Consider the following 20,553-nt stretch of genomic DNA (forward strand, 5'->3'; position numbering starts at 1 on the left):
TACTGAATACATCTAGTAATGTATTCCTTCCGAATAGCTGCTAATGTAACTACTGTTTGCCTTCATTTTCAGACATTAATGTTATGAAAAATGCTAAGCACAGTTTGCTAATCATTACCCATTGCAAATGAAGATATAAGTAATCTTCCTTAATCAGGTCTTTATGATGTCTCTATTCTTCCCCCCCCCCCCCATAAAGCATTTATATTACAGATGCCTGGACATATTTTACTATGTAGCCATTTTATTGATTCATAAATAGGGAAGTTATCAGACTTCTGACTGCTTCTCATGGGGGGACTAATTAGATTATTTGATTGTCTGGTTCATCAGAGTAGGAAATACTTAAGTGTCACAGCTGGCCTCAGACTCAGTGTCTTGTGCCGTGATTTTTAAATGAAAACAATTATATCTTCACTGGGAAAACATTTTATAAATGACTGGACAGTAAAAATGATCTAGGCAACAGATAATATCCTATTGTGCTTGCTTGGAGAGACTCAACATCTGTAGTGCCTTTGAATTTATTTACAATGGTTCTTTTTTCCATTGTGGCTCAAAGAGGCTTCTTTGCAACAAAGAGCTGCTTAAGAACCAAACACCTAATTAGGTTGCCTGTAAAGACCTAAGGCTGACATTTCAGGAGTGAGAAACTGGCAAGTTCTCCATTTTAACAGAGCCCCCAACATCTGTTACTGATGTAACCTTTCCAAATGGTGTATTTGTTGCTACAAATTGCTGTGCCAACGAGACTTTTAAGGAGAAAGAAAAATGACGTCAGTCTATTGAATTGCCTTTGCTCGTCTTCCATTCTGTGCCATCTCTCTTGACTTCACCAGGTTTTCAAAAGTCCTTTCACAAGCACAGGCAAGGAATGTTGGGTTCAGGAGCATGCAGAGCTTATTTCGAACAATGGCAGCGAAATGTATGGGTAGAGAGAGGCAGAATTGTATAACTAGCTGCAATCTATAACATGTCGGCGGTTCGAATCCCCGCGGCAGGGTGCACTCCCGTTGCTCGGTCCCAGCTCCTGCCAACCTAGCAGTTCGAATGCACCCCCGGGTGCAAGTAGATAAATAGGGACCGCTTACTGGCGGGAAGGTAAACGGCGTTTCCGTGTGCTGCGCTGGCTCGCCAGATGCAGCTTGTCACGCTGGCCACGTGACCCGGAAGTGTCTCCGGACAGCGCTGGCCCTCGGCCTCTTGAGTGAGATGGGCACACAACCCTAGAGTCTGTCAAGACTGGCCCGTACGGGCAGGGGTACCTTTACCTTTACTATAACATGTGCTAAGAAGAATCACTTCTCCATAACAGAACGCAAGGCACCCCTTCTGTGTTCTCAGCTGACCTCTAACTGGCACATTTGGGTGATGACTCTCCTGCTGCACTGTGGCAATGCATAACTAGATACCCCCTACTCAATGCAGGAGGGCCCCCCGCCAAATGCAGGTGTGTTGCCTACCCATGTTTACAAGTGAGTTAAGCTATCTGATATGACTATCTGAACAGGCCTGGCCCAGGATATTGGGCCGCTTGAGGCAGAACATCCTGCTACCCCGCTCCCCATAGACACATGCCCATGACCCTATGCCCTCCTTGCTCCCATGCTGCTGCTCTGCCCCGTGTGCAGCTGGGCGAGGCACCGCATGGATGCTGCCACCATGGCAACCCAGGTACAAAGGAGGTGGTGGCAAGAAGCATCTTCCTCAGGTGTGGCTCTGCCACCTGAAGCAAGAGTCTCAGCTAACCTCATGAGCAGGCCGCCCTGCACTTCAAGTATGTAAATACCTAACAAGGACTACTCCATTCCTAAGACCATTAAGCCCAGTGTTTACCTAATGGCCGCACCAAGTTTACCCAATGGATATAGGCAGGTAAGTCACTGCACTAGGGGACCTCACAGAGCTGGAGCAGGAGAGTTGATATAAGGGTACGTTGCAATCTTGGTTCATATGGTATAATTAGTTAATTCAATAACTCTCCATGCAGAAACATGGCAGAATCATTTGTCCTCATAGTCCAGGAATGGCAAAACTGTGGCCCTCCAGATATTGCTGGAATACCGCTCGTTATCCCCGACAGCTGGCCATTAGAGCCCTGGCTCATGGGAATTGAAGTCCAACATCTGGAAAGCTTCTAGCTTCCCATCCCTAGGCTGATAATGGCTGCTGTGATGCTGCCTTGAGTATTTATTTCTCTAGCAGGTCCCAGCCCACAGTTTGGGAAATACTGTTTGGTTGAAAGTCACTTTTAGAAAAAGTCAAGACTGACTGTGCAAGCTATACACAAAAGTTTAAAGATCTGTAAAGTGAGTCATCACCATGAGTCTTCTTTGAACAATGTGAATAAATATCGCATGCCCCCATATCTTCCAGCATTCCATCTATTAATAGTGAGGTAAGATTACTCCTAATTTGTATTTCACATCTATCTCAAAATAATGGTTGAAGGGTGATGATGAACATAGAGACGTCAAGCCTCTTATGTCCTGAGCATCACAGCAATGTCCTCAGGAGGTGTCCCCCCCCCCCAATTTCTGCTATTTATTATCACTGACATTAAGTTAGGCTGTAGGCAATGCAGTTGCAGAAGAACAACTGACCACACATTAGGTACTTTCTTTTTGCATCCAGTTTAACCTTCTCAAACCAAGGATTGCTGGCAGATTTCTGTGCAAGCCTAATTCCATCATTTGCCTCCATTAATTTATCTGTTCCAAAAATATCTCACAAAAGCATTACCAGCCATATTTTTGCTTATTAGACTACAAAGATAAGTAAAGGTCATATGCTAATTTGACATTTTAAAATCAAACTCAACCCTTCACTTTCATTTTTAAAAAGTTTGATTATAACATTCATTGAGTTAATCTAAATATGAGATTATAATATATTCTTACAGGACGTTGTCTTTTCTAATCAGTGACAACTGCAACACCTGTCATAGCCTTAAATTGTTTACTGTCAGGCCCCAGACCTCATTTTCTGTGCCAAGCTGCAGCCTTTAACGTATAAATAATAAAGAGCACATTGGAGCATATGTGTAATGCCTTTTTTCAGACCAGAAACAGCACCTACCTATCTGCATATAGATGAAAAACATTCTAGATCAGTGGCATAATTCCAGGCTGGTTTAAGCCCCAGAACCTCCGATGAAGATGGTGCCTGGAGAGATTGTGGTCACTGTGCTACTCTCCTGGCTCTTGCTGTAAACTAAGCCATACTTTGTCATCCAAATGTGGGCTCCTTGCTTGCCTCCTCCAGACAAGCCATGAGCTGTAAACCCAAGAACAAACCTTGGCTACAACTCCTGGTTTGTCTGGAGTGAGACAAGCCATGAGCCACTAAGCTAAACCTAGGGCTTAGCTCACTGCAGCACAGCAACAGCAGGAGCTCATACACTTGCACTAAGTTATAGGTTGGCTTAAAGTGTTATGTGTAAACCATGTCACTGTAACAAATAAATACTATCACCTGTCACACACTAAATTAGTAAGAGTCTGTGGGCTCTGCCTCGAAGGCCAGTCCATTCATGCCCTGCTGCCTTATTCGTCCTGCTTTAGGGAAGCCAAGTGGCCATCTTTGCAGACCCATCTATGGCATTCTGTGCCTAAGCATCATTTTAGAACTCAACTAGCAAGGCCCACTTCTTCTTACGATCTGTGAGCTTGGATGAAGCAGATTGTTTTGATTTAACTACTACTGAAGGCTGCATCAAACCCAGCCTCACTTACAGATTTGGTATAAGACAAATGAGAGTCCAGGGGATTTTAGGTATGCCTTCAGACCTGAGACGGACATGGAGGACATCAGTACTGAGAGGGCCTCCAATGCTGGGCTTTCTGTTAGACCATCATCAACATTGCATCGTGACAGCTTGATCAGCTATGAAAAGGGAAGCTGGGCAGCGTTGGGATGGGAGTGCTGTAGAGGTTTTTGCTTTGGTATCTGCTGTCAGAATTGCCTCGGGCCTATATGAAGACTAAAGCACCAATCCTACACTCACTTTCCTGGGAGTAAGCCCTGTTGGAACTCAATGAAACCTGCTTCTGAGTAGACACATATATTTTGCACTGTTACTTCTCTTTTAGGTTTGCACCTTTTCACAAACCAAAACAAAAAGGCGTTGTTTTCACCTTGTTTTTCTCAAAGTACAAAAGGAAAATCTTTTAAATACTTTAACTTGGAAAAACAAGAAGCCCGTAAATAATGTATCAAGAAAAATATCTCTGAAATTGATTTTTTATTATTAAAGTACAAAAAATCCAGTCAACTTGTGAACATCCTGAGCTTATTTAAAAATTTAACAGCACACTGAACAATCCGAAGTTTATTTAATTTGTAGCAGAGTCAAATTTATTCCGCTCTCTTTTAAATAATGGTTACCCCTTCTTAAGATATACTCCTTTTCTTACAGTCTTGCATACAAACATATGGTAATTTTTATTAGAGCATTCCCCGCCCCCCCCCCAAAGTAAACCCTAAGGGGGAGAAAAAGGAACAAAAGCAGTTTATCATTCAAAAAAAAAATTAAATTATTGCAGTAACCATTTTAAAACATCTTTTTAAGAGCTAATGTCAGAATACATATTCAGGGAAATTCTGGTCCTGTATATTTGAGAAAGAGGAATCATTAGAATACAGACAGAGACCTAAATCAAGCTGAAGTTAATCATGATGAAAACCCACAGAAACCAAATAAGCCATGATTATTGCTTTTGTTGTGACAAGAACACTGTTGACTTTGGGCTCTTTACATTCTCTCACACTCTCTGTGTCTCTCTCTCAGGACAGACTCTACTGGACTAGGAAGGGATAACATTTCCACCTGCCCTGCCCTGTGACATTTTGTGGGTGGCTGACCTTTATCCTTTTGGCTGGAATACGGATGCATTTGGCTTTTAGACTTTTGGTAATACGTGGAGATTTTGTTGTCTTAACTTTTTTTATAAATTGCATCCCGTATTTGTGTACGAATTTAAGTTGCCTTAGGGGTCAACTTAGGTATAGGAATCATCATCACCATCATCTCCATGAGATATGATTCAATGTACAGACACACCTTGGAGCCCAACTGCAAAGGGCATGGCTAATTTTTGAAGGCTGCTGTTTATATGGTGGCTCAAACAACAAAAACTCCAGAAGATGATTGCAAAAGTCACCCTACCACAGCAGAGGGCATATATGATGAACCCAGGAGCAAATTATATACCTGACGGCATCACTGTTATGCTCATCACACAGATTTCAAAAACACCATGCAGACTTACAGTTAATTCATACTGCTTCCCAAGTGCAGCATCGATGTCAAGGACAAAATCTAGAGTGCTTGCAAGAACCCCAGCCTACAGTTACTTGTCACTTTTGTTCTGGAATGCAGTGAAGTAATCTATGTGCTGGAATTTGAGAACTTCATTGCCCCAACTGGTCCACCCAGGCTGCAAATTCCGAGCAAACAGCTCCAGACATTCCGCATCCGGCTTGGTATATCCTTTTAGAATCTCTGGGGAGGAAAAATCATGAGATTGATTTAATTTTTTTTAAAAAAAACACCACACCTCTGTTTCTTCAATTTCCTCAAAGCTGTTGGAAGGTGGTGGGGAAGAATGTTTCAATAAAGAGAGAGAGAGAGAGAGAGAGAGAGAGAGAGAGAGACAGCAAATTAATTTCAAGGATCTCATCAGCCAGCTTTACTATTTATAGCCAGAAAGGAATATGAAATAAACGACCTTGAGAGTATGAACAATACTGTCAAAGCTTCCAGTCACTCTAATTTATCAGTATTCATTTGGAGACAGGGAATGAGAGCTTCAGCACCGCCATGTTTTCAGAATTGTCACCATAACATCTCTCAAATGGGAGTGCTTATTTTTTTTGGGGGGGGGGGGACAGCAACACCTGGACAGCTATATTCAATGCATATTAAAATGTATTCATTAAAAACTTAAGCTTTGAAACAGAAACTTAAAAGGAGGAGACACATCAGGCACCGACTGATTTCACTGGTTAATATATTCCCTCGCAGCACGGTTTACAGCCCAGTCCTATGAAGCCTCACTCATCTCAATGATTCCCAGCATGCACAAGACTGAAACTGCAGATCTGCAAGCTTAGTAGCTTGCAGTAGTTTTGTTGGGGGGCATATCTCTTCTTCAGCCATTCTGATTCTTATGGTTTCCTTCCAAGGATCCCTGGAGACTGTAGTTTATTAAGCATGCTGCAGATCATTACCTCCTTCACAGAACTCCACTTCCTTGGAAATTGTTAAGAGGAAGCTGCCAGCTAAAGCAGTTTTGTACTTGTTTAAGACACACAGTTAAGATGCTGCGCAGAGCAATCCTATATTTGCATTATGACCTGGAGACATGCCTCTACTATACTCACAAGACAGCAGAACTTTGTTATGGGATTGCACCTAAATAACTGATTAACAGTTTATATAGTGATTTGTGTGGGTGGACTCCAATGCTACGTGAGTGGAATCTCACTTATGAAGCAAGGGCCCTCCTTCCCCGGCACCCCACAAAATCTGCACTATACTATCAGGTGTTAGTATCCCACTTCATTAGCATTCAGCACAGTCAACCAGCTCATCAACTGAGTTCAAACATATATTTCACCAATTATAAATGGACAGGCCAACACTCCCTCTCCTTGCTTAGTGAAGACACAGCACCATTCAGGAATACAGACATGTCTGAAAACATGATGACAGAAATGCTAAAAGGCTTGGAAACAAAATGAAGGTTCATTTGATTCTCCCCAAACCACCCCCCCACTAAAAAAAACCCCATCAATCATTTATCAATAAAGGTCCTATCCATAAAGTTCAATAAAGGTTATGTCCTCCCCTCTCTCCCTTTACATTTCACAGTCAATTCTATACTTCTGTTTCTCCAATTTTATCTGCAACTTGAACAGTTGCGCAGTAGACAAAAAATCAGCTGCTGTGTTTTTCTCTACCAACGACTCTCTTCAGCAACCTGCTGAATTTCCGCCTGTTTTACAGCTGTTAACATTTTGAGTTCAACTGTTTCAAAATGATAACACTTTTACCATCCATATTAACTACAAATGGTTTCATATGTACCTACATTAATGCCAGTCCATATGTTCTGAATCTGGTCCTCTCTTCTGCCTACCTTGTTTTCATAATTTCTGGAAAACTTAACAAGAAATGCATGAAATAATAATATATAAGAAATCAGAATGCATGCCTGGAATAACAAGCTTTTTTGTTGCCACAGGCACACCTAGGGTCGCTTGAGCTCTGGGCAAGGAGCTGTATTATGGGTCGTCGTCCGTGTGTGTGTGTGTGTGTGTGTGTGTGTAGCTGAGAAGCAGGAGAGGTTGTGTGGACAGGAGGAGAGGAAGAACACACCTCCCCTGGCTGGATAGGGCACACATGCTGCTCTCTGCCTGGAAGCCACTCCAAGGACCCTTTCCATCCCCTTCTATAGCACCACCAGCAGCAGTTTTTTCTGCTAGAGATCCCAGTGGATTCCTTCTGTGGGCAAAGTAGGTGCTAAGCTGGGGGTGGGGGTGGGGTTCTCCAGGTGTAACAGGAAAACTTCCAATGCCTGATAGGGGATTTTTGAGGGGGACGGGTCTGTGCCCCCTAGGTTTGCCTCTGTTTGTTGCTAATGTTAGCCTTACCCATCACAGAATTAACTGCTTACAAAAGATGAGTACAGTACTACCTCGGGTTACAGACACTTCAGGTTACAGACTCCGCTAACCCAGAAATAGTACCTCGGGTTAAGAACTTTGCTTCAGGATGAGAACAGAAATCGCGGCGCAGCGGCAGCTGGAGGCCCCATTAGCTAAAGTGGTACCTCAGGTTAAGAACAGTTTCAGGTTAAGAACGGACCTCCAGAACAAATTAAGTTCTTAACTCAAGGTACCACTGTAGTGGGAAAATTCCCCCATGTTTCACCCTAAATTTCCACTGAAAGGGCTGTCAGGAAAAGCTAGTGGGTGCTAACCTTGCCACTTTGCCACTGTCTTGTGCGCGCCCCCTCTTCTAGATGCCTCCACCAGATTTTGTTTCTCCCTTCCCTTCAGACTCCTCCAGTTTTATCTGCACAAACAGAGCATTTAATCTCCTTTGCTACCAATGCTGTAAAAACACAGAAACTATGAAACTGTGTTAAGATGTTATTGTTGAAGTTTGCTTCTTCGCATAAAATGTCACCGTTGCCGGAAAAGGGAATCTCTTCAGCAGGAAGGTGAGACAATTTAATAAAAATTTAACATTTGCACAAGTCTTAGCTGGTTTAGAAGAGCCTTGCACATAATAATTTAAGATGTGGCTGCTCAACCTCTGCTATGTGATCATGCTTCACTCTTCACCTAAAGTGAATTGAAAGAGAAGACTGGCATCTTTTACAGCTTTATAAATATGAAGCCTTTCACTGGAATTGGAATACAAGTATACTTTCACAGCCTGAAGACAGATACATCTAATGAACTACAGATTAAATAAGATGTGCATATGGAAAGGCAACTAAATAACTTGTTAAACCAATTAATGTTATTTCAGAATGGTGGTGTTTTGGCCATTTTTGTCAGCACCGTACAGTCTTTTGATTAAAACATTTATATCCCATCTTCCCAATGTAAAACTAATGGTTAGGGCAGAGAACAGATTCAGAATAACCACTGACACATCATAAACCACTTATATTTCCAAATACTAGGTTGCATCCAATTTAGCCTTACTGGATGTAACTAACACCAACTCAGTAATTTCAGTGGGTCTGCTTTGAGTATCTTATTTGGATACAAACCTCTATGTTGTGATCCCTCTGGAAAGAAGCTAGCCTAAAGGATAAGTAGCAGATCACATGACCAAGGGAGCCATGATGGCTGCCACGTCATCACAGGGGAAAACTGGATGCTCTGGTTTTTTTCCAGGGCACTTGGTGGGTATGTATTTTGTGTACGTTAGTAAATAATTTTTACTTAAGGAACAGTTCACCAAGTCTTGTTCACACAAAGCTTCCACTAATGGTGAAATCCCACTTTCTCACTTTTCTCTGTTGCTCCCTCAACTCAAATCATCTCATGCTGGCCACAATGACATGCAGCAATAAACCAGGATTTGGGGAATATTGTGCCTACCTTGAATGATTCACTCCTCCCATGTTGCTAATGTGATAAACAAACCAGCAAACCTTGGGTTCCCATTATTGCTGAACCAGGTATTATGGTTTGTAGGTCCCCAGCAATCATTGATCCATAAGCCAATAATAAAACCCTGCCTTAATGCTATTTATAATAATATTTATATACTGCTGTTCATAAAAAAAACACCATGCACTTGGTCACACATAAAACCATACAGTATGAACCATAAGTAAGTTGAAATCAGCTAACTATTATGTACAAACATACCCACTATATGTAACAAGCGCTCAGTCTTGCTTGGGTTTAACAGATAGAGCCAAGCAAAGGAAAGACCAGCTGAACTTGCTCTACACTACTGAAAGAAACAAGCTCAATGATGAGGGGTCTTCTTACAAGACAGACAGCTATACAGGACCTTGCAAATCAATGTAGGCAGTAATCCAAGCCATGTCTACTCAGAAGTAAGTCCCACTGAATTCAATGGGGCTCACACCTAGATAAATGGAGTTTATGTGGGGTTATGCCTTCAGGCATAGCTTCCTGGATTAACTGAGCTGCACACATACGACCACAAACCAGTGCAACCAAAAATGGAAGTTCAAAGGTGCATTAATTTTTTTTCCTGAGTCCTTGACAGTGGAAAAGGTGGGGTATAAATAAATATATGATACAAATGATATTTGGCTGGCATGGGGATATTAAGAAAGGTCCTGCTATCTGTCATATTGTAAACAAAAGTTCTACAAGTGGGCACTCAAAAACACATTTAAAAAATTGTCCAGTAGCACCTTAGAGACCAACTAAGTTTGTTCTGGGTATAAGCTTCCGTGTGCATGCACACTTCTTCAGATACCAAAACACAGTGAGTGAAAGAGATTGAGGAAATGGGAGGAGGCGGCTTCATCTCTCATTTTCCTCTACCTCCCCATATTCCTCTCGAAAAGCATTGTTGCTGCCTCTACCAAGAACATACAAGCTCAGTAAGTAACTTCCTTGACTCAAAGTGAACTTGCTTGCTATGACGACGATAAAAGTTTCAGTCTTTCAAAGCAGCCACCCAAGGTCCAGGTTAGTAGAAGTACGGCTATGAATCAGCACCTTTAATAATATCAGAGGAATTTTAGAACCAAAGAATATCTACCTGAATTCCTCAAACTGGCAGCAACATGCATGCTACAGTGCTCTAGTTGGAACACAAATGCAGCATACTAAGAAATGTACTGGGTTGGATCCCAACCCTCCATAACAGCTTCTCAGAGGGCACAAGGAAGGCAAAGGAATTGGCTAAAATTGCCTCTCCCTCCCCCTCACTTCCTTTCTCAGGAATGTCCCTTGAATATACAGGAACTCTGCATTCAACCAATCAACTGCAATCTACTAGTTATTCACCTCTTCAAGATCAAGGTTATTTCTAAAGTGGTTATGCCAGTTGTAAAGCCAAGTATGAAAGACGAAACCTGTCCCTCTTAAAATGTCTAATTCGTTTATAATTGAATCCACAATTAGAACCCAATGAAAATATCAAAATTTTCAGTAAGTTTTTAACCTCCGTTGTTCGTTATTGGTGGTCAGAAACTAACAATACTAACAAATGAGCAGAGGTACTCAAGCCATTAACCCGTCTCAAAGGTATCAATAGTTGAAAATATCAAAAATGTTTAGCTTTATAGAACCATTTCAGGAACATACCTGTCAGAGGTGGTTTGTGTGAGTGAAGGTTGCAAGGTACACTCACAATTAATTTCTGATCAGGAATTTGAGGCATGTCATCCTCTGAAATCCTACTGTATAGATCAAAACAAAATAAATGGTGAGAGCACAAATGAGAATATCTTGCTAAATATCCAAACCTTCATTGGTCCCTTTCCCCCTCTAAACAGAATCATTATAATAATATCTCACTGCCATACTAGATGGTAAGCCCCTGGGAAGCTAAATATCTAAATGCTGAGTGTATTTGTTTTCTTGAAAGATAAAGGGCAGCTTATGAAATTTCTTAAGCTTCTTCAAAAACTAAGCCAATAAAGAAATATGACTGCAAGAAGACAAATATAGTGCAGCCAATATATGTTTCAACTTTAGAATATTGTTTGCCCTTAACAAAACAGATCTATATTTAATACAGGGGAACAAGTGGTCTACTTGGCAGCAGAAACCAACAGCCCTGCAGGGCTAACATGGGTGACATGGAGAAGACCTGGTTTGGGCTAGCCAAACAAGGAAGATATGGAGCTACCCACTTCATATAATAATCACTAGGAGAATTCCTGTTTCGGCAAGACTTTCCTGTATAGGTTAATGTTTGCTATTTTAACCACACACATAAAAGTCCAAGCAGCTGTACTAAATCACCAATTCAAAACCTCTTCAAAGAGACTTCGGCAAGGGACCAAAGAATTATGAAAGTAGTTCTGCAAGCCCAAAGAGGCTTTTTGCTTATAGCAGGCCCTACACTCTAAATTGAAAGTTATGTGGTGGTTGTGCTATGGCGTGGAGATTGCCTGTTGAAAGAAAGAAGGTAAGAAAAAGAAAATATCCCACTGGGGTTGCACAAGCCCCTCACATTAGGCTAAGTGGCTCTTTGGATCCCAGCCCCAATATTCACATAAACCGATTACACTTTGCTAAAGGGGAAGAGATATAGTTGCTTTGGGATCCCCCTCCTCCTATTCCAATTCAAATGAATGCTCAAGGCAGCTAATGATCTTGGCCCTGCAATGACATCCCACCCATTTTAGTGATAATTGGTCATCAGTTAAAGGCATCTGCTTCCAAGATTTCCCAGTGTCGTATCTTGAGAAATTGAATTTCACAGCACTGTAAGAAACAGACAACTAAATATCTAAAGGGAACAGCAGAAGGAGTCTGGTGTATTTTACAGCTTTCTTAAAAGCTAGTCTTTCAAGGGAACTGGAGTATAAGCATACTTCAGTCTTCATATCGTTTTGTTAAGAAAGGCCATTGCACCCTCTTTTGAACCTCAGCTGAGCATTCCTAATGAATGCCTTATAATAATAATTCCCATTAATAATATAGAGAAATCAATGGACTCATACCTTAATGGCACATCTGTATTTTGCTGGACTCTTCCCAATACAAGAACTTCATAAGGCTTCTTGTGAAAAGAGTCTAATGGAAATACAAACTCTCCAGACTTTGTAATCTGATAGAAAGGAACCAGAAATCAATGCTGCAAGTTACAAATCAATGTTACAATATTTTATTTTCTATTGATCTATCCTAAGGATGTTTTCACACTATACCCAAGTCTAGTTCAGAGATGGGTAGTCTTCAGGCTTGTGTAATCCACTTTCTTTTTCATTTACACCCTGAAGTCTATCAACGGTGGCTTGGGGGTAGACCACTGAACCCAATGAGCCTTAACACTGCTGTGGCTACATATACATTTATAAATCATCATCTGAATTGCTTCAGATCAAGGATTCTAACATCAAATTTGAAATATGATCAGCAGGACAGTCCAAGACTGGTCAAAGCAAAGTAGGTTTCCAAAGCCATTTGGGGGGCAAATGGGGAAAAACCTGGTTCCCCCCCGCAATTTTCCAGGTTTTTTTCCAGGCCTTCCCATCTCTACATATGGGGGGAAATAGTGAAATAAATAAAGAATTGCAATTGGGGTTGCAACACTTCATTGACCGATTTAAAATATTTTAATTTAAAAGAAAAAAGAAGTGACATCAGATTAACCAGGAAGATTTTTTTTTTAAAGGGAAAAAAAGAAAAGGCTATTTACAAATTCTTCCCAGGAAGGACTGCCTCCTTCTGCTACTTGCTCAAATAAAATAATGTTTCCCCCTTTTTTTCATACATGTACAAATGTATGCAATTGATTAGAACTCATGCAGTTAACATAGTAAGATTGCAATCCTATATAGACCTGGAAGTAAGTCCCATTGAAGTCAGTGAGACTTACTTCTGAGCAGATATGTATAGGATTATACATGAGCGAGTTCCTTAATTGGGTGTCATCCCTAACTGTAACTTCCCTTGGGAGATAATATATAAAAAAATTACATACAATTTGCTTCAAAAATGTTAATATTCAAATATTTTAAATGCTACCAATAAAAACAGTTACTGGGAAATAAATTTAAAACTAAACATATATAAAAAGAAGTCCAAAAGTTCCAGCAAACTTACTTTCACCCAGAACCACTCCACCACTCCACGCACAGACCAGTGGGGATAGAGTTCATTCTTCACAAAACATAAATGCTTCTGTCGGTTAGTCACCCAAGTGACCACAAGACAACCTGGGGCCGCTAGCGCTGGCACAGGAATTTGCTTGATTTGCCAATGGGACAAGTAATTGTACCTACACATGAATAAATTCAGAAAGTCTGAGCTGGACCAAAGCTAGAAAGGAAAACAGCAGGCCTTTACAAAGCAATGGCAATCTTTCGCAAACTTTTTTCAATGCTAACAACATTTAGATAAATTAAAACTGAGCCAACAGTGACATCCAGTGGTGAAATCTGTTCCCATCGTATTTGAACACCTGTTTCTTTACATTCTAATCCACTGGGTGCAGCGATAAATATCCTTCCATTTCCAAATTCTGTTATGCATAGAAACTGAACTTATGGTCATTAAAAGTTGCATATTACATTAAAGCAATTCTCTGCAATGCAGAATATCTAATACTTTGACCCCCCCCCCCACTTTAATCTACAGCAGAGTCATACAGTATTTAAAAAGCTACTAATTAAGTTAAGCAATGGAATTTACGACCACAAGATGTGGTGATGGCCACTAACTTTAAAAGGAAATTACAATAATTCATAGAAGATAATGTTAGCAACAGTGAATATTATTGATAGCTATATGCTACCTGAAGCATTAGGATCACCAGTTGCTGTGGGTAACAGGATGCTGGACTAAATGGGCTTTTGCTCTGAGTCTGCAAGGCTCTTCTTCTAATATTAAAACTGCAATAATACAAATTTGCAGTAATACAAATAGAAAAATACTGACATGAAAATCTACGACTTTTCACAATGAAGTGTAGAGCTTTCTGAGTGATAGTTCAGGCGATTTCTATTAGTGAAATGCCCATCACACAGATATCTGTATTTTTTTGTACTGCATTTTAAAGAGGCATGCCTGTTGATCACCTGAGAATCCATCTGGGTGGGTAGACACATATCCAAGTATTACAGCCAGAGTTATAGACAGCAAGGAAAAGTGATATGCCTCCATGCCTAAGATCTGAACCCTGAGCTTATTTTGATGAATCTGAAATCAGTTAAAAATTAAAGCTTATCAATTTCTATAGGCTCAGGCGTACCTCACTCTGCACAGGACCAAATTGTACATTAAACATATAAGCTTTGAAGCCTGAGTAATTTGGAATTAATGGTAAGCCTTTAAACTGGGCTTTTTAATTTTCTTGGAAGCAGTCGTTCCTAATAATTGCTGGGGTATTTGTCCCTGTCTGGTTAACAAGGGGGGGGGGGACCCATCCCAAGGTAGTATATAAACTCAAAAGTGCTGTTATGCTATTCTGCAACAACTCTTCCTTCTATTCCTCCCATTCCAGAAGTACCACTTCTTTTCTACTTCTATTCTAATGTGAACTTCCTCCATTCAACCCTCCCATGTCGTATCCCAGAATATGATACAAACATTTCCCTTCCTGTCTAGCAAATGGCAGTGGAATCAGAATCCTCCTATGATAGTGGAAACATGTTGCTTTACTAGTCTCAACGTATTGCTTATTTTAAAAGGAATGTACAGCTCTTGGCCAGCTTCCCTCTCAGACACTAAGGCCATCCCACTTAGCAGCTTTTGTAAAATATGAATTAATTAGAAGCAAACCAGAGTAGCTTTAACTTCTGCAAACGCTCCACAGGCACAGAAACCATTCATTTTGATTAACCTTCAAATAACAGAGCATTCAGAGAGGTATATTGCTCAGAAGTTAATATTTTCAATTATGAAGTATTCTCATTAAGGGGGCGGGGAAGGTTCAGTGTTATAATCTCATTCCCCAACCCCAGCATAACTATATTTTCACCTTAGAAAACTATCAAACCAGGTTCCCCACTGCCTCGTAGAACTTTCATATTAATTCAGTTTAATTGAAGTTCTACTGACATAAAATTGCAGTTATCCACTGGAGAATTAGATGCATGCATTATAATGTAGTAATCTGAGTTTACAAAACAGAACCCATTACATTTGAGAATATCAACCAGAAAGAGAAATGAAACAAACCAACAAATGTGCTAATATGCCTTTAGTTGCCACCCCCACCCCTCAAGCCTGAGCAGTAGATTCTGGCCACAGTCCCCTATATTCACTTACCTGGGAGTAAGGACTTAATGGAACTTACTTCTGAATAGACATGTCTCCTGTTGTAAACAACTCTTAATTGCACTAGTAAAGCCAGAAATTGTCATTCCGTATACACCATTAACATCTAAAAGGGAGCTGTTTTAATATGTATGTTTAATAAAATATATGTTTTAGAAGGTAAAAGGCTACCTGTTACTTCTTTTAACAGACTTGTTCTCCCATGGTGGATCTATTATAATTATGCCAAACTTTTTTTTATCTAGAAAACAAAGCAACAAGAATACACATTTTTCAGTATTTCAAATTATGTCTATTTTTATTTTTTTGCAACAAAACCAAGTTGCTCACCAAGTTTTAACAAACAATTTTCAGACTATTTAAAAGAACATGGAAATGTGATGTTTTGTCTTTGAAAGTGGTAGCACTACTGCTACCACTACCAGCTCTGATTACAAATAAAGATATAAACATACTTCTGGTCAAACTGAAGTGGCTCCATTTCACGTTCATTCAGACTAACAGGCGGTCATGTCAGTTCCAAAACTAGCGTAAAATGCTTCTCTTTTATTAATAGAGGTTTCTGTTCCACAAAGGATGTATTAGCTTCTAATTTTTCTAATACCTCACACTACACATGCTAGAAATTGGATAACAGGTGAAAATGAGCGACTGCCACATAGTATGAATATGTTTGTAACAATTACTGATGCTCAAATCTAAGCATTTCTGCTAAGAGGTGTTCTTTAAATTCCTTCCAAAATCTACACAATTTGCTCTGTCAATATATTAATGAAACATTGAACCAAAAGTGGGTAATTTTGTTTGGAAATGTACTTACAGTCCAGGAGTGGCTGCATAACAGAAATATCAGATAAAAGGAAAGCACTTTTGGGAGGAAATAGGTACTTCTGTCCCATTAATGTTATTATCTTTGCATAGTTTGTGGTGTTTTCTGTAACACAGGAAACCTGAACTTGCTCTGGAACACAGGAGTCCTCACTTATCATGCATACAGCTCTTTGTTCCGTTTCATTCACTGAAGGAAACTGCTTTGCCATCTCACATAATTCAGATAAACTACTGTGTTCTATAACAGGAGTCTTGGCACAAATTTGTTTTGAAGAGCTAGGCTGAAGGAAACCACTTCTAAGCCCCTCCTGGACTAAACTCCTGGTACCATCCAAAATCAAGCCGCTGATCTGTGCAGCAAAGAAAAATGAAAAAAGAGAGAAAATATCTGAGGTGGGTTGTTACAATCCACAGAGCCATATCCAGAGACATGCAAATATTCAGTCTGTGAACAGGATTATCTGAATGAATGACTGAACAGTCCACACTATAAATCATTCTGATAGTTTTGCATTTTAAATATCAAGCCAAGGAAAGTTCCATTCTAAAACACTGGCATTCATTATCCTACTTTAAATACTGAAATGGTGCTATTTATTCCAACTCTATGATTCTATGATAGCTCACTATCCTAAGAGCTACAAGTTGAACTATCATTTATAGTATATGCATATTTAATCATGGAAGTGTGCATTTGAGGTCACTCAAACAAGCAACTCCTCCATCACCATTATTTCTCTGACTTACCTTTAAATGGTATTCTAAAGCATCACGTTCACCATGGTTAAGTTCACTGCTTCTTTTTTGTTTCTAAAGTTAACAACATGCACAAACATCAGCACCTCTATCATTTAAAAATATTGCCATACTCTATGGTTCTTTATACTTAAAAAGATAAAGGTAAATTCTGTGATGCATCTTGCACTCTAGAACTTGATAGAAATAACCAAAGCCTTGCTGCTATCGTGCCCCCAAAGTGATAACACTTTAGCGCTGTCAAAGGCAGACATATTATAAGCACACCTTGTTAAATAATGTTGTTAATTAGTTGACTCACTGGAATAAAAAAACCTACATGGTAGTTCAAGTCTAAGGCGGGTGTTAATTTTATTTATGTTACTCCAAGTAACTAGTGACTATTATAATGGCACTGAAGAAAATGGGACTGTAAATATTTTAGAGGGATTGAGCCTTCGGTTCATTAAAGTAATCAGACATCAACATGTGCTTATAGGAACTTGTGACATATTAAAAAGAAGGAAAATAGTTATGCATCTATAGAGAGGGTTCAACATGTGTGTTTAAAGGTGATCATTGAGCTACAAAAGCAGTATGTAAAATGTTCACAATAAATTAGGGGGTTATATGTTTCCCTTTGTGACAAATAGGACTCTGTTTCAGAGGAAGATACATTGCAGCAATTCCTCTATACTGTACCTTTTTGGCTTTAGCAGTATAGTAAGAGCCATTCGTCCTGACTCTTTCTTGCTGTTCTGATCCACCATTTCCTAGACCAGCCTCAGATCCCTTTTGCTGGAGATCCATTTGATTGTTTGCAACTCCATGTGGCTTCAGTACATTAAAAAATTCTTCCCGAAAAACATATGTATTCTTTACCATTAGACTTGCTTTTTCTTCTGGGGCCTTGATCTCATCAACAGAATCTTTTCTGCAAGAATTTTTAGCATCTAGGCTTCTAGCAGCCTCAATGAGAGCCCCATCTGAGGAAGCAGCAGTAGCAGGATCATCAACAAAGGCCAAGCCAGAATGATCATGGGAATGGCATAGCTGGTAGTTAGCTTTGTTTATGAAGGAGAGGTGGTCCAGTAGCCACCCAGCTGATAGATGACAAACAACAGACATTCCCTGCTATTCCTGTTTTTCAGTGTACTGTTCTTCCAAGTGGATTCAACATAAATAAATAAATCAGTATCTCTGAAAAGTAAAAAAGTAAACATTTTATAAGTATTGCAGTTTATTATTGGGAGTTTTTTTAAAACAAAAAATATCAATATTCTAACAGCATAATTCTATGGAAGGTTATGTGGCAGTAAGTCCCACTGTATCCAATGAGTCTTACTCCCCAAGTAAATGTACTTAGGACGACAGCCAAAGACAGATAAACTTCTTCCAGTATACAGTGTTAAATTATTCAAAGACTTTGATTTTAAATTCTTTACAAGATTGTAGTTTGATGACAGCAATATAAGTTATTAAATCATAGATAGCAGTGATATACATTTTAATGCCTCTAAGTGCAATACTGTTACTTTGCCCTTGTTAAACAGTTCGTATAACTGTAGGAGCCACATTATTTAAATATCTGCCTCCTAATGGGATTGTTCAGGCATTACTTGGGTTTTCTACTCAGGTGAGCTTCGAATGGGGTCTCCAGCTCATGAAACTTGCTCTTTTCACCATAGATAGAGAATAATTAACAGGAAAATACCATATTGATTTGAAAGGGTTGCCTCACTTACCTTGAATATGCAAGAGAGAGAGAATGTAATAATGAGACTAAATCATGTTCTCAACCCATGTAATGCATTTGTTTACATCACTAGTTTATCATAATTGCACCTACTTAAAAGCAACTATAATTGAAATTAACAGAAATAAATTGTTTATCACTTGGATGCCAATTATGTTTAAAAACCAAGGGAGAATGTACCTCATTTATCCAGCTTTATTGCTTTAAGTAAATTTCAAGTTTTTAACCATTTTAGCAAATCGTACTTAAAAGTCAACTTTGTATTTGTAGAAAAAATGTTCCAAGCTGTTTATGCAACATGTTATGCACTATTATGGCAGCAACAATGTGCAAATCTAGTCTGAGAGCAGCACATCATGTTACAAACTCTGACACCTATTTTAGAATAGCTGGAAATGTACATGAAATTTAAACTTAAGTTTTTGCGGGCCTTTCCAGATACCAAAAAACTCCTTGCTCTTTTTCCTGCAAAAGTATTCCCTCCTGGAAGTTGTCCAAAACAAGTCATTCAGACTGCCCCAACACCCTTAAGCAAAGTTATCATTAGCCCTTACAATAATGTCTGCACACAAGACATTTTAAGGTATTCTAGTTAACTGCAGTCATCTGTAGCAAAGGCAACAGTAAAACTTTCAATGAGATCGTAATCAAAACACCTAGAGGGGAGACTATTGGGCAAGGCAAACCCAAATCACTAACAGCTAAAGGCAGGATAAATAAAACTGCTTGCTTTACTGAAGGACAGAAGGGAAGGTGTATGTGGCAATTTCACTCATAAAGCACTTTCGAGGGCTGATTTTAGAGAGGCTAATATACATTATCTTATTCTAATCCCTAGCATAGGGCAGAACAGCGTTACTGTCACCATTTCGAGACTGCCTAGCGAGTTCGTGGCTGAAGAGAGATCTGTGCCGTGGGGGCTCGTGCAGGAAACCTACAAATACGTTTACTAGGAAGCCAAATCGCATTGAGCTCGACAGAGTTTACTCCCGGAAACGAGCGCATTAAAGTCAGACAGGTCATCAGAGCAACCCAGCAACCCAACCCAATGCCACGGCTACAACGCCAGCGCCACGGGGGAGCCCACGACGGAAAACCGCACAGCCATGAAGCTTCGCTCCCATGGGCGCAGCCACCTTGCCGTACGTAAGGCACGGTCACGTGGTTTAGGCGCTCTAGCCGACGGCTGCCGCAGATAACCATAGAGATGAAAACGTACTTACTGTATATACGGCCGTTGCGATCATTTCGCCCGTGAAGAGCGGCTTCCTCTTTCTGAGGGAAGTGACGTCGACTCTCCTCCCTTCACGCTTTCTTATTCTGAGGGCGTCACTGGTGACGTTCCTGATTGGCGGGTAATTTAAAAAAACACCAACCAACCAACCAAGAGCGGCTCCGCGATTAGACCGAGAAGGGTCTAAACAACGGGACCGGCGGCTGAAAGCCCTTTGGCGCAGGTGGTGCAGGACTTGAGTGGGGTCGGGGGTTCTTCAACTCGGCGGAAGGAGGTGATGGGGGGGGGGACACCTATGGGCGGGGGGAACCGTTTCTTTTCCCAGCGCCCTATGCAGGGAACGCCCTAATTTAAGGCTCCTCTGATCCTTCGCCGGTGGGCTGGGGCTCTGCGAAGCCTCCCTGCTCCTAATCTGAGATGCTTGGAACTATTCCTCCTCTCTCTCTCTCTCTCCTTCTCTTTCCATTGGAAAGAAATCCTCCCTTAACCTTCTGGCCTCGGTTTGTTCAAGCGGGAATTTTATTTATTGCTC

At 40.3% G+C, this 20,553-nt stretch overlaps 1 protein-coding gene across 6 annotated transcripts; it reads right to left on the bottom strand.

Annotated features, from left to right (window-relative positions):
* Window positions 1-4,228: 4,228 nt before the first annotated feature.
* METTL4 (methyltransferase 4, N6-adenosine) lies at window positions 4,229-20,106 on the bottom strand. 6 transcript variants are annotated; one of them, XR_003707632.2, is made up of 10 exons: window positions 18,777-19,965; window positions 17,734-18,231; window positions 17,044-17,106; window positions 16,286-16,646; window positions 15,637-15,706; window positions 13,291-13,465; window positions 12,186-12,292; window positions 10,819-10,913; window positions 7,095-7,166; window positions 5,373-5,503 (listed from the first exon to the last, which is right to left on the bottom strand). XR_003707632.2 is itself a non-coding variant. In XM_028737260.2 (9 exons), the coding sequence occupies exons 2-9, from the start codon at window positions 18,157-18,159 to the stop codon at window positions 5,352-5,354; spliced, it is 1,449 nt and encodes a 482-aa protein (XP_028593093.2). In that variant the 5' UTR covers window positions 18,160-18,231; window positions 20,011-20,106; the 3' UTR covers window positions 4,229-5,351. The 6 variants fall into 6 exon arrangements, 5 of the variants coding, with proteins under 5 accessions (XP_028593093.2, XP_028593092.2, XP_077789238.1 ...); XM_028737260.2 differs by lacking the exons at window positions 7,095-7,166; window positions 18,777-19,965 and adding an exon at window positions 20,011-20,106 and having other exon boundaries at window positions 4,229-5,503; XM_028737259.2 differs by lacking the exon at window positions 7,095-7,166 and having other exon boundaries at window positions 4,229-5,503; window positions 19,342-19,964.
* Between the last annotated feature and the right edge of the window lie 447 nt (window positions 20,107-20,553).

Source organism: Podarcis muralis, chromosome 8 (assembly GCF_964188315.1).
Source record: "Podarcis muralis chromosome 8, rPodMur119.hap1.1, whole genome shotgun sequence".
NCBI lineage: Eukaryota > Metazoa > Chordata > Lepidosauria > Squamata > Lacertidae > Podarcis > Podarcis muralis.